The following is a 15,441-nucleotide window of genomic DNA, read 5'->3' as shown; positions in this document are numbered from 1 at the left end:
CACGGCTCCCCTCGCCAGACGGCGGAGAGATGCCCGCGAATGCTCGCCTTGAACCTGTGTCGAGCAAAGAAGTTTCACGTGAAACTGGAACCGGCGATCCGGCCTGATATGCACGAGCAACGATGCGATCGGGGGTGCATCTCTCTGGTGGAACAAATTTTTTTCTTTTTTTTTTTCACAATCCTCCCCCTCGTGTCCGCGATTTGATCCGAGTTGACCGTTGAAAAAAAAAAAGTTATTCAGCTTTTCCTCTCACTTTGCCAACAGAACCGACGATAATGGAGTTTTTATTCGGAAAGAATCGATACTATATCGCGTTATATCGTGAAAAATCGTATTTGTAAAAAAACATATAATGTTCTCGGAGAGTTTAATAAATATAATTTCTTGCGCAAGCGTTTCGTGTACAGGAAAGTAAAACACAAAAAAAGAATTATTATTCTTCGGAAAGCAATAAGTGAAGATATGCATATCGATGCTTCCTGTGTTTTAACCTTTTGTGCCGACTGCGGCAGTTAAAACCGACCACTAGAATGTAGAAGGTCCAACGAAAATATCCTATTGTCTCTGCATAGAGATTGAAAATTCATTCAGTGTAATTGTATATGCAGTATGGTGCAAAATAAAAGATTTAGAAAGTACAGTACGCGTACAGCCACGTTTGCTTATAATTACTTTTTAATAGAATATAGCAATGCTTTTTTCAGAAATAATTTTAATATCTAATATTACATAGTTACATTAAAAAAAAAAAGCACGACCGCAAATTTCTTTCAACAACGATAAAAATTTCGAAATAAATTAGTATGTCGTTCAATCGAGCAAACGAGCAATGAAAATCCACGTTTCTATCCAAACGTCAGTTATTCTTTTTGCAAAAGTAAATCGCGATTTTCAGAGAGTACCTCGGATACTCCCGCTGATTTGTACGTTACATCGCACACCGACATTTACTTTATAACGTCCTGTAACTAACTAGAAATATAGTACGTGCCGCACACTAATCCCGTTCTAATCATGCTAGCTAGGAGAGCTGCTAGGAAAGACGACAGTCAACGATGTCTCGCGTGAAACGAGAAACGATTGTGTCGCAAAAACAAGAGGGGATTCGCCTTGCATCGAAGAACAGGGCTGTTATATATTATTGTACGCGCTTAATTATACGAAGTGTTCCAGTAACTAGAGATAGAGTTTACATCGTCGTTCGAATATCGAATAGCGTAATTTCCTGCGTATCTATAATGGGTTTTTAGTAGCGTTAATTTATATCTCATTTTATATTTCGTGTAAAATTTGAATCGAGGAGTGATACCCAAAAACATCCTTTTTTTTGAGCAGAAATAAAAAAGCTAATTTTTTTACGAATTACGAATATACTTTATCATGTTATTATGCACCGTTCTAAATAAAAAAAATTATAAAAATTGATTTCATAATTCGATTGAAATAAATTGTAGATAGCAATAGGAAATTGGCACTATCATATTCTTATACAACTTCTGGTCATTAAAAAAAATAATTTTTTCGCAGGATTTATCTTTTCGCTATTGTTGATTGTTGTATTATAATAGTTTACATCATTTACGTAATGATGAGTCAAGAAAATACTCGTAAACCATCTGTAATAAAAATAATAATAACATTTTTGTAATGTTATTATTATTTTTATTTGTATATTTATAAGATTTATATATATATATATAGCAATCAAACAATGACTGAAATATTTTATTTTACTCAAAGAAACACGTTCACAATTCTAAATGTTTGTATTCAAAAAAAGGATTTTAAAGGCCATTTTAAACTTCACTCTTTATAATCATTTTTTTCTCATTTAAAAAGAAAAAAATCTTATAAATATACAAATTCTAACAAATAAAAATTGTATAGATATCCTTGAAAATAAAAGCAAAAAAGGAGAAGGCTTGTTTAATCTTTAACATTAAATTGCTTCGTAATTGAGATTCGATGTAAATTTCTACGGAAGAAAGCTTTGACGTGGTGTCATTTCGGAAACATTTCGCGCACTTTAAAAAGAGGCGTGTAGTAAAGCAGAAAATCGATGTTTCGAAGCGAGGCAAGGTGCCGATTCGCTTTGTCGCGAGGCGATCAAGGTCCTTCTTATCCTACCGAGAGGCCCGCGATAAGATAAGGCCACACGACGGTGCTCGCACTTCCGATCGTGCTTTAAACGCTTCGCCCGCGCTTCGGTATTTTCTTGTACAATATTCACGATTAATTAATTTCACTTTCTTTCCACGGCGCGTTCTCACGTTTTTATTTTTTTCTTTTTTTCCCCATCGACATCACATACGCGTCGTCGCGAATCCAACGCGATAAAGTATTTTACGATACTCATGCTCTGCTTTGCCTGTCTAGAATATATATGTGTTTGTATATACGCACTCGAAATGTTCCGCAATGATTATAATAAATTTTCGAGAGCGTAGTTAAATCGGTTAGGCCTCTATCCGATGCGTCATCATCGTTCGTCTCACGATAACATGTTCTTTTTTTTTTCGAGAGAGAGAATTTGAAACAACATCTTTTACGCGTGTATGCGTAATCTCGGTGTATGTAGCCGGTGCAAATATTTGAATGATGTAACATATATCTTTGTGATGATGGATTTTAGAATATAAGAACGTCAAGGCTGCATTTTGCGCAGATTATCGAAGCTGAGTTCTCTCTTCTCGCTCGCTCGAACGAACGGACGACAAACGAAAACTTATCTTTATGCAGGAAATAATGTAGCGTTATTCACACATATACAAGAGAACTATAGAGTTTATATAACAATGACGCGTACGCATACTTGTGTGTAACTATATTCTATTTTAAAAACCATCGCATATATATATTTTTGTTCGCAATCGTAATTATATATCTCGTAAATGTAAGAATAATTTTTATTCCGGCAAATTTTCAAATTTGCGCAATTTATATTTCGAAAAGTCAATCAAAGAATCTATACAGAAACTCCACTTTGAAACAGTATATCCTTTAATGTGATGATGTATATTGGATTTTCCCAAGTTACGATATTATATATACATATATATATTCTAAGAAGCTCAACCAAGTGCAAACACTAGTCAAAGCAACTCGACGACGATACGTAAACGCGGGCTTTCTTATCTGAGCAACATATCGCGTCTGTAATCTCGCGAGATGATATTAGCCGAGGCGTAAGCTCGTCTAAAAAGTAAATTAGTTCAAAACATTTGCATAAAAGAAAATATATCTTGGAGCAGTCGAAAAATATTTCATCGCGCGACGTAATTTTGTATTAATATTTATCATTCAATACTCAATATTTGACATTTTCCTGACCATATAAAATAAGATTTCCATTCTCAATATTCTCGTCGACGTGGCAAGAATTACAAGCGACAAATCGAGTCGAATGTTTCGCGAACTTAAATGGAATTGTCAGGTTATATTAAGAAAAAAAAAAGAAGAAAGGTACAATTCTATGCGAGCAAAGTAGCATCGTCATTCGTACTCGAATGTAGCAGGGTAGAACGCTTATGTTAATGAGCCCGCGCGATTACCACCAGACAAGGACGGCCTGCGTAGAGATGATGCCGTGGCGATAGAGACATCCAGACCGGATACGCAGAAGGCCAAAGGAGGAGAAGTACCGAATAATCGTCGTCATCGCACATACTTACGACTATCGACGTTCTTAACCCCCCGACTTTTTCTCGCGAGGTAAACTCCTCGCAAAAGAAGGAAGTCGCGAACAAACGTGCACACCTGGAACCGGAGGCACCTTCCTTCTTCCCCCATCTGAGAGTTCAAGAGATACCGCGAGAAAAACGACGTGCGATTTTTAACGCACCTGACAGATAGTCTATAATAATGTTTAATGTGTTTGAACAATCGAATTTTTAATACAGTCGATTAATCGCTCTATTGTTTTAATCGCTATTATAAATCTAACCTTGGCAAATGCGCCTTGAAATTGGCGAATAGCAACAATATTACTCGGGCAATATTATAGATTTTTGAACCTTTCTACCTTGTATTATTCTTTGCCGGAGCCAGCTGTAGAACCGGTGACCAGGAAGATCCTGGTTGTGAGGCACGATAACGGATTCTTGAGGTATACTGTTACTACGCCTGAGAGAACGTACTAGTGAGCGACTACCGGACGATTGGCATGGAACGAAGTATCGAACCGTAAAACAATTGTCTAAAAATATCCGCGGCGGAAAAAAGCTCATCAATCCAGTCGTGGAGAATATAAGTCTCGACACCAATCGAAGAACAAGCCGTGAAATAATCTTAACTTAATATTGTCGAAAATGTTTCCCATTTTTTTTTCTAATCCTTTCTTGCGAGAGAAATGTCACGTCGCAGAATCTTTTATATAATATTATACATATATAAAAATATTAAATATTAAATTTTAACCATTGACTTTACCGTTGAAAACTAACTTCTGTCATAATAATCTCGCGCAAAATGACTATAATTATAATTTCACATAAACTTACAAATTTCGAACTGATCCTGAAAAAACGAAAATAAAAATTTTTTTAACGATCAATGAATGCGCGAATCTAATGACACCGATCTCGATTAATGCACGTCAGTTGCACATTGCAAAAGTCATGCAGTCTACTTTTTTTTCTTGCGCTCGAGACAAAAAACGCGAACAAAAGGTGAGGATTTATCGTTGATTAGAATACCATTTTGTACAAATAGCGGAGTATCTACCGCGATTATCAGCGGCACGAGGCATAAGTAGTACGGCAAAGCATAAATGGCGGCAAGAGGCGAGCTTCGCGAGAGATTCCTTTGGCCACGCGATACAGTTTCTCGTAAAAAAAAACCTCGCGTGACTCTGTAAAAGTCCCTCTTTCTCTCCCTTTTCTCCTTCAGTTACCCTTCCGCGCGCAGAAAAAAAGTTTACATATATACGCCTTCACACAAAGTTCCACCCTGATCCTGTTGCGAGACGCACGTGCGAGTGTTTTTTCGCGTGACGGCGAATTGTTATGACCGCTATAACGACAAATTACTTATTTATTATATCGTTATAGGGCGGAGCGTGTCTCAGTAATTTTGCACTCTCGTTTCCATTAACATAAAGCTAAATATTTTGAGAAATTATAAAAATATAAAGTTTTATTCACACAAGAAATACATTTCTAAAGTAATCTCTTGTGAATCAACCTAATTTAAAGATGCAAATAAAAATAACAAAAATATGTTTATAATACGAGCTAAATTTAAACATTTCCTTTACAAGCTCTCTCAATATTTAAACATTATTAAAATGTTTAATATCAAAAATTAAAAATTTGTGAAAAATATGGCATTTACAAGAATATATGTAATATTCTTGTAAAATAATTATTTTAAATTCCTTAAAAAAGGGGGAGTCGTGGAAAGTGAGCAATTTTTGATAAAGCTGTATATAATTCCAACATCTTTCGCAGTAATCTGTAGAATTAATTTAAAATGCGCAAAGATGTTTTCTTTAAAAAGAAATAAACGATGATACACGTGGCTATCTCGATCGATCGAGCAAGATATCAATATCTTTTATTTTCACATATAATTAAATATAGAATATATAAATTATTTTCCTTATAATAATTTTGCTATTATAATATATTCGTTACCCAAAATAAAACATTTTTTTTGTTAATGTATTGATCTTATAAAAATCGAGCCTGTCCAACGTGAAAGAAAATTTGTTGGCGACTAAAACGCACTATCGATTTAATATGCTCTAGTCTTTGAGTTGTACTTTCTGCAGCAAAATTCCGTAATCAACTTTATAACTTGAAGTGCGATAATAAGACTTGAAAAGCAGAGAGCCTTCTTTTCTCTCTCTTTTATATATCGCCGACTACATAAATATAAATATTACCTACTAGTAAAATATATTGTAAGAAAATTGCAACATAGATATAAAATTAATTAATTTGATTAAAATCATTTTGTCAAGACAGACTTGTCTCAAATCTTATTAACTCGAACGATGAGTATAAATGATGAAAAAATGAGATTAATATGCAATTTGCTTCAATTTTCGATCATCAATTCTCTGAGCTAACAGAGAAACTGTTTAAATCGATATAATCGCTGTGTTTTAAATTATATGTTCAAACATCTTGTTAAATTTTGTTTAAGAGAGAAATTAAAATTGTTGTAATTCGATCGAACGCTCTTGATCGTATCAAATATATAAATATTCGTTTGAATTTAATATGAACAAAATAAGAAAATTTCGTACGTTCATGTAAGAGATAAATAAAAATTCGCTCCTTCGTCTCGAAACGAAGGGAAACAACACGCGTCTCGGAATCTATCGAATTTACCTGTACGCGTAATGCGATCCGAAGGGCGAGCAGAAGAACGGGTCGTTGTGCATGTGCGGCTGTCCGGGTACCCCTGGTCCCTGAGGGTGCGCGTGCGGGCCCATCGGGCCGCTGGGCCCGGGGCCGCACATACCGGGCGCGCCTTGAGGCTGCATACCGACCGGCCCCATCATACCGGCCGGGCCCATCGGATGGGGCGCCGCTGGATGATGCGGCGAGCTGACCATGTGGGGTCCCGGGTGATGGGGATGGGGCGAGGGCCCACCGCCCCCCATATGAGGGTGAGGCGTATGAGGCGAGCCGGTCATCATACCGTGAGGGGGCATCGGGTGCGGACTCGGCGAGGCCCCGTTGAGATGGGGCGCCGCGTTCACGCCGCCGTGAGGGGTCGGGGGCCCGCCGTGGGTCGGCGTGGTCGCCGGCTGCGGCGGCGGCAGACTCGGCGGGCCGCCGGGGCCCGTGCCCGCGAGCGGGGGCAACGGGCCGTTCGCCATATTGTTGAGCTGCGTCAGCGATGCCGCCGCCGACGCCATCGCCTGGAGTGGATTCGTGGCGCCGCTCGCCGTGTTGATGCCTAGATGATGATTGTTGACGGCGCTGTTAGGATTTACACCGACGAGCGGATTGTTGTTGCCGCTGTTGTTTCCGTTACCGTGATTGATGTTGATGGGGTTAACGTTGCTGTTGGAGGCGACGACGACGCCGCCGCCGAGGGATTGCAAGGACGGGGGCAGCGGTGGCGAGCCGGCGGGGGGCGCTGCCGGGCCCCCGAGGCACCGGCCCGACGGACCGGGGGCGGTTACGCTGCTGGGCGCTACCGGCACGCCGGCGTGGAGTGGGATTCCACCTGGAGGGCGCTGTGCCACGCTCACCGCCGGCATCACTCCCCCCTCCACGGCGCTCTTCACCCTCGCCGCGAACTTCCGCCGGGATTTGGATTAGACTACCAGCGTTCTTCTTCTACTTCTACTTCTTCTCTCTTCTGGTTCTCTCCTACTTTGCTCTCTCTTTCTCCCTTCTTTTTTCTGCCCCGCTTTCGGTAGTCATATAATAGCTCCTTCTATTGCTCTCTTCTTCGTCCTGTTTTTTTCTTTCCAACTCTCCCTTCGCTTTCTCCTCCCTCGAGCCTTGGACGAGAGAGAGAGAGAGAGAGAGTTTGAAACGTGATCTTCGTCAGCCGTGTACCGCGCTTCTTCGAAACATCCGTCAAGTTCTCGAGATCGATCCTTCAAATCGATCGCACTCAAACAACTCCACTTTCGAAATATCGACGACGTTGTTTGATTCTTGTCACTATAATGATCACTACGAAGAAGGGGGACGTTACGTATCACTGCACATTCGAGGAACGAGTATATTTCAAGAACGAAGCACTTGTTATTCCCGCGTACACGTCGGACGGAAGATGTCGTGGCGGACGTTTTCCAATTTTTTGAAAATCGCGTTACAGCGAAAAAATCTTTTGCGTATTACGTAAGAGAAATGAACGGCCACCTGTTCGCGCGACTTTCGAAGAAGCTACGAAAGAACCTTTTGCAACCTACAAATCCTCCTTCTCTATCATAGAGTAGACTGTCGTCGTCGTCGAATCAATCCCAACTCGATACATATTCTCTCACTTTCTCGTACACAATTTGAGCTTCCTATATCTCCCCTGTTTATACATGTAAAACCTCGAAATATAGACAACGAAGAAGTTATACACCGCGATCGCGTGTTCCTCCGGTTACGACATACTCGGCACGCAATCACACAAACGCGCACACACACGCACGCACACACACCAAGAGGGGGGAAAGAGAGAGATCGAGTTAATGCCACTGGCCAACGACGACGCGTCCGCTGTGGCACGTGGCCGTCACGTCGGGTCGGTCGACGTCGCGACGCGCAGCAGCACCTACGTCGCGGATCAGCGTTACTCGTCGCCAGCCGGCCATCCTCGCGCCACCGAAATCACCCCCTCCTCCACCACCTCCTACTCACTTCCTCCTCTTCTAACACCTACACGACACGCCGTTACCTACACTCCGCGCCGGCTGCTGCTCCCGCGGGATCTCTCGCATCCCTTCTCCCGCCCGAGCCCCCCCTCAGTCGCCGCTCGGCGACCCGAAAACCAAGCCGGCGCGAGCACGCCGTTGCTGCTGCTGCTGCTCGATCCAAGACGACGTTACGCGTCTCGGCATTCTCTTGGAAGATACGAAACTTCTCTCGGACACCCAAGATCACTTAGGAGATACCTGAGAGCTTAACTAGGTGTCCTTTTTTGTTTACGATACACAATGTACGCGCGGATTCACACAGCGTCGATCCCACTACTCTACACACTCGTCTCCGATGTTTACTTCACAGAAGACGCGCGCGCTCGGTGATCACTTACGACGCAGGCACACTGTACGTGTTAACGTATTATTTCACACGACGCGGAGAAAGGAAGAAGAGACGAAAAAATGGATGTAAAGTAAACGCGCGCGTTGTGTCGCCGCGCGACGAGCACACGCGACACGAGCGTGTGAGGGAGAGAGTGAATTCGAGTACCAAACTCCACGGAAGCGCTCGCGTTACTGAACCCGAAAAGCGGCGGAGCGCGAGAACGGCGCTGCGATCGCCCTCTCCCGTCGAGAGCGCGCTGAAGACTATATACGCGGGGCGCGGGAGAAGGGGAGAGCGACGCGCCGCGCGGTTGCTTTGAGCAGAGGGGTGGGGGAAGAGGTGCGCGGAACGGTGGGGCGAGATGAGGAAAGGGAGAGGGGGAAGAGATGCCGGGCGACGAGAATGAAAGGAGGGGAGGGAAGGGGTGCCACGTGAGCGCCGACGTTCACGCAATGGACACGGTCCTAACCTCACATGTCATTTTCTCTCTCTCTCTCTTTTCTCGGCGAAACCCCTTTTCGAGTCAACCCCCAGGATTTTGAGAACGCGGATATGAAATTTCCAAGTATCTGGGAATATCTGGGAAATATCGTGCTAGGGTTGTTATATAGAGTTTCGTGCTCGGAATTAATCTAAGCCCGGTCGGTTGATGAATTTAGTTGAAATTGCATAGCGTTTTTCTTATCTGCCGCAAAAATCGCACAATTTTTCCCCTTTTCTCCTTCGCTTCGAGCTTCCTAGACTGTTATTTAATCCGATATATCCGTATATATGTCTCGACACCGCGTCTAATCGATCTTTCCGCGTATCGTGTTCTGATTTCTTTCGCCGATGCTACGTCAACAAATATTTTATATAATAGCTATATTCTTCTCTTCCTTTCTTAACTGGATATACTTACATGTAGATATAGACATCGTATAGCAAGATATATACACGGAGAGAATTTTCTCTTGGAATTTACTCGGACAATCATATAACAGAAAAGAAAACATTAATACTTACTACATTAAGATATAAAATACATTCGATTAATTTTACCATGTACATATTAATATTTTTTATTGCGATAAATATTATAATCAGCACCACGATTACCATGATTTCCAGAGTAAATTCCAAAAAAAGTTCTCTTGTAAAAAGCATTTTTTTCTTGGAATTTACCCCGAAAATCATATAATAGAATAGAAAACATTAATCTTTACCACAATAAGATATAAAATACGTTCGATTAATTTTATCATGTACATATTAATATTTTTTATTGCGATAAATATTATAATCAGCACCACGATTACCATGATTTCCAGAGTAAATTCCAAAAAAAGTTCTCTTGTAAAAAGCATTTTTTTCTTGGAATTTACCCCGAAAATCATATAATAGAATAGAAAACATTAATCTTTACCACAATAAGATATAAAATACGTTCGATTAATTTTATCATGTACATATTAATATTTTTTATTGCGATAAATATTATAATCAGCACCACGATTACCATGATTTCCAGAGTAAATTCCAAAAAAAAATTCTCGTGTAAAAAGCATTTTTTTCTTGGAATTTACCCCGAAAATCATATAATAGAATAGAAAACATCAATCTTTACCACAATAAGATATAAAATACGTTCGATTAATTTTATCATGTACATATTAATATTTTTTATTGCGATAAATATTATAATCAGCACCACGATTACCATGATTTCCAGAGTAAATTCCAAAAAAAATTCTCGTGTAAAAAGCATTTTTTTCTTGGAATTTACCCCGAAAATCATATAATAGAATAGAAAACATCAATCTTTACCGCAATAAGATATAAAATACATTCGATTAATTTTATCATGTACATATTAATATTTTTTATTGCGATAAATATTATAATCAGCACCACGATTACCATGATTTCCAGAGTAAATTCCAAAAAAAAATTCTCGTGTAAAAAGCATTTTTTTCTTGGAATTTACCCCAAAAATCATATAATAGAATAGAAAACATCAATCTTTACCACAATAAGATATAAAATACGTTCGATTAATTTTATCATGTACATATTAATATTTTTTATTGCGATAAATATTATAATCAGCACCACGATTACCATGATTTCCAGAGTAAATTTCAAAAAAAATTCTCGTGTAAAAAGCATTTTTTTCTTGGAATTTACCCCAAAAATCATATAATAGAATAGAAAACATCAATCTTTACCACAATAAGATATAAAATACGTTCGATTAATTTTATCATGTACATATTAATATTTTTTATTGCGATAAATATTATAATCAGCACCACGATTACCATGATTTCCAGAGTAAATTCCAAAAAAAAATTCTCGTGTAAAAAGCATTTTTTTCTTGGAATTTACCCCAAAAATCATATAATAGAATAGAAAACATTAATCTTTACCACAATAAGATATAAAATACGTTCGATTAATTTTATCATGTACACATTAATATCTGTTATTGCGATAAATATTATAATCATCACCACGATTACCATGATTTTCAGAAACTCTAAAAGAAAATTCTCTCCGTGTAAAAAGCATTTTACGTTGCGCGATTTAACGCGAGGCCGTGTTTAGGAAATTCGAACGTACACGCGGGATGTGGCTCGCGTAACTAGATCCGGAAACGCCGGGTGTCCGATTCAGTTTGGTAAATTATTGCTCGTGAAGGAAGAAGAGCCTCCGTATCTATATGGCCAAAGTCGACGAGGATACGAAGTTTCACTTTCCGCGCGATTCGAATCGCTCTCGACCACCGCCTTTTCCCCTCCACCCCCTCGTTTTCCACCCCCCGAGGTAAGGATTGATTCGAGAGTGTCCGCTAGGATCACCGGAAATCCGATTCAGCGTAATCGGGGTCAAGTTGAACGTATTTGTACGACGTGAGGAAGAAGAATGATCCTTCGTCGTCTTGACGTGCATCGACGTGCCGAATGGACCAATCGATCCGCAAACGCAAACACGCGCACAAATGATTGCAGCTTATCCCGGAAAATCATCGCGTTGCGGCGATTTTCTTGATCTTTTAACTATATTAAAATATGGAGAAAATTAAGTTACGAGAACATTCGATGTAATTAATTTTTTTCAACTGCATCTGCATTTCTATCACATCTTTCCAATTTAAACATATATATGTATCGTAATATATATCCACGATCAAACATTTTTATCTATTTGTTTAATGAAAAACTTTGGAAAAATATTGTTAATATAATTTTTGGAAAAATAAAAAAAATGTAGAGAGAAAACACACTAACGATAAATCGAAGTTATCTGAATACATATAATTCTGTATACGATGCAAGAATTCAACGCAGAATTTCGTTAATTCGCTAATAAGAAATATATTTTGAAATAATAATTAAATTTTCTTTGATAAGCGAAAATTCTTGTTGCTATTGTATCGTTTCTAAGTGAGAAAATTGTTTTTTCCGAGTCGATTTTTACACATAATATTCATTTCTTTTCCTCAATTGGGGAAAGTTTCAAAATTCACGAAAACATTAGTTTATGTACGCAACAATAACAATAAACAAATAATTCAATATTTATGACACAAAAGCTACTGACACCCATACATTTTTTGCAGTCTATAAATTACAGAGAAATTCTGGTTTCATGAGATTGGGAGTCTTCGAGAGAAAAGATCTATATATTTTTTTCAAGTTATGTTTGGTATTTTTATATATTTAATATTTTCCGAAATTATTTTTTTTCCTTTTTCGAGATAATTCTTAAAGAGACTTCAAATTCTCCCTAAAACTATTTGACTCAATTATTTAACAATATTCTTGTGCAAAGTTGAGATGTTACTAAGTGTGAATTAAAATCACAATAAAAATTAAATGATAGTCGCAAAAGAGATATCAGTGGATTCGAAGTCCAGCGACTGGTGCAATGCCGATACAAGTTGACATTCGTTCTGTACACCGTTTTTTCTTGCAGCTTATTAACTAACTGGATTATCACCGAGTAATTTCGGATTAGAAAGTAATCTCGCACTCGACGCCACGTCGCAAGTTCAGTTAAGGAATCGTCGTCGAGTGAATAGCAAATTAAGATATAGAAATGAAAAAAGAAAAGACAGAAAAACTGGAAAATTCGCGAAAATTTAAACGCCGGATTTATTCGATATCATTTATTCGTTATATTTATCGCGCCATCCAATGCGGTTTTATTAATGTTTATCGTCAATAAACAAATGGTATATTTGACGAGAAAGAAGATGAGATAATTATCAATCAATAAATGGTCGCTGTAATTAAAATAATTAAATATAACAAAGATTACAGTATTCTCACTTTTTCAAATGTCTAATTATATTATATTTACAATCAGGAAAATAAACATCTCGAAATAAACAATCTTCAAAATTTTGCAAAATAATAGAATCCATGTTGAGACTAAAAAAAATATAAGTTCGAAGCGGTAGAAACTTTAGAAAAAGCTTTCAAGGACGATTTCCTAGGATGGGGAACAAAACCTCAGGTAACTCAGGATCTGACTATATAGTTGCAATTTGTGACAAAAGATCATTGTCCGCGTGTAAAGAAGTCGATTGTTTAGTGCTGAAAAAAAATAAGAAAAAAAGTTCAACAAAAGTCCTTTTTGATCTTTACCTTCTTCACTTATAATAGATCTGTTCATTTTGACTACTACACTGGCTACACTAGTTCAGAAGTTTTTTCTTGTTCGACATTAGAAAGAAAAGGATAACCTCTGAACCAGTGTAGCCAAAACGAACAGACCTATTATGAAAATATTTCCAAAGAAAAAAAGGCAAGATAAAAATAAACATATGTCTCCAATATGCATGTTTGCCAAATGGGACAGCGTAAAATAGAATGACTCGACACTCGAGCATAAAACGCGATCATCACGGACGTTTTTTCAGAATCGTACCCCAGCCTAGTAGAACCTGTTACCATAATAACATTCTACTCTTCTCTTGATCCCGAGTTCATCGAACTCCTGTACGTTCCTCCGCTGATTTTCTTTCGTTTGTTACAAATCGCTACGCGATCTCGAACGACAATTAGCGGCTGTCGTCGTTCCACCGATAAATAAAAAAATCTCAACGCGGCCTTTAATACTTCCGACTTCCCAGAGGCCTTTTCTGCCCCGCCCTACCATTTTCAGAAGTCGCGCGTGGCGACGCTCGCGGGATCCGAATGAAATTTTCTGGACGTGGGTGGTGTATTTCTGGTCTACACCTCACGTACCAGCCTTCTGGCATCTTCTAGCTCGGGGCTCGAGGAAGAAAGAATGAGTCTGGGGATGGACTACCAGGAATTCTCGAAACCATTAATCTATTCCCTGCGACAAGCGAGGTCCCCTCTACCTCTACTTTCCCTTTTGTCCTTTCGATCCTTCGCACCCCCGCTCAACTGTGCAGGTAGATACATAGGCATATATCTGCCTGCCTGCCTACCTACCTACCTATTTAAGGCTCTAACCCAACCTGATCTGAGAAAACTGAACGGCATTGTGTGTAACGAAAAACCAGATGGAGTGGACTAAACAGCTTCGATTCGAGTCCAAAGATCAGTATTATTATTCACTCGTTGCTTCGCGCGAGCTGAGAAGAAAATGCCAGCGAAAATGATGACAAATTGCAACGAGAGAAAACACACTTGTCGTCGATCTCATTGATTTCCGCTGAATCCACCTGTTTCATTAGAGGTGGTCGGAAAAACGGGTTGTTACATCTCGAGAGCGAGAGAAGGAGACTACTTTTTCCTAGGACGGATCGAAGTCGGTGGGATCTATATCCCGGCATAATTGAACGTGGACAGCGGGCGAGCGCCTGCGTAAGAGCGATGTGGTACTTTGTGCCTCTTTCACGCTGATTTGTGGTTTGCACCCTGCACGCAGGTTGGCCGAGCAAGCGGTGGGAGTCGATTATCTCTCCCTTCGCGAACCGCTCACGTATCACGTCCATACATGACGTACGGTGTGTATTTACCTTCGCGCTTCGCGGAGAGTTAATGCCTCTGACGGTTTCTTCGGCAGCTGCGCGAATATGTATACGCGCTTGGAAAAAAGTTCGACATGATTGTAAAAAGCTTTGTAAGAGATTAATTGATATGTTCGAGAATTGTATTACTATAACAAAATAACAATAGATGATTGCAGCACGTAAAATAAAATCAATTCTAATAGAATTAATTTGATTAATAAAGAATAAATTACACCCTGAAAATCATAATATCTTATTAATTATTATCTGCTATCTATTAATATATTATTGCACAATAATCAGATAAACTCTTATAAAATTGTTGCAATATCATACACTGTCTAACGATTACAATGATTTTCAGGGTAAATTCTAAGAGAAAATTCTCTCGGTGTAATAATGATGACTCAAACAATAATTGACAAAATTTAATTAATTTTGTTCAACTTATTTTTTCTTTCTACATAAATAATAAAAATACATTTTTTCTCTCTTTTTTTAGCTTTCCAATTTAAAACAAAATAAAATATATATAAAAAATCAACAGAGTTTTTGCTACAGGCACTGCTATATAAATTTTGTTATATATATATATATATATTGCAAAATCTAGTTGCAAATTTTAAAGTTACTCGCGGTGTCTATATAAATGCAAAATCGAGGAGATCAGTTATTTTACACGCTGCTTTGGAAGAATGGATCTCCATCGCCTTGAATCCATCAAAATGCCACGCGCCAAGTCTCATCGGAGCCATCGAAGGA

General features: G+C 38.9%; 1 protein-coding gene across 4 annotated transcripts in view; it reads right to left on the bottom strand.

The window, feature by feature from the left end:
* Positions 1-8,954, bottom strand: part of Chi (LIM domain-binding protein 2 Chi) — an 80,781-nt gene extending 71,827 nt beyond the window's left edge. For all 4 annotated transcript variants that reach the window (XM_085485975.1, XM_029309290.2, XM_085485976.1 and 1 more), the window contains exon 1: positions 6,339-8,954. In XM_085485975.1, coding sequence (XP_085342101.1) covers positions 6,339-7,219 — 881 coding nt within the window. In that variant the 5' untranslated portion in view covers positions 7,220-8,954. The remainder of the gene's footprint in view (positions 1-6,338) is intronic.
* Positions 8,955-15,441: the final 6,487 nt, after the last annotated feature.

The sequence above is a fragment of the Nylanderia fulva genome, unplaced genomic scaffold (genome assembly GCF_048542155.1).
Source record: "Nylanderia fulva isolate GAGA-0341 unplaced genomic scaffold, ASM4854215v1 Scaffold4, whole genome shotgun sequence".
Taxonomy (NCBI): domain Eukaryota; kingdom Metazoa; phylum Arthropoda; class Insecta; order Hymenoptera; family Formicidae; genus Nylanderia; species Nylanderia fulva.
The sequence above is the reverse complement of the archived record's forward strand: the minus strand, read 5'-3'. Positions and strand labels throughout refer to the sequence as shown.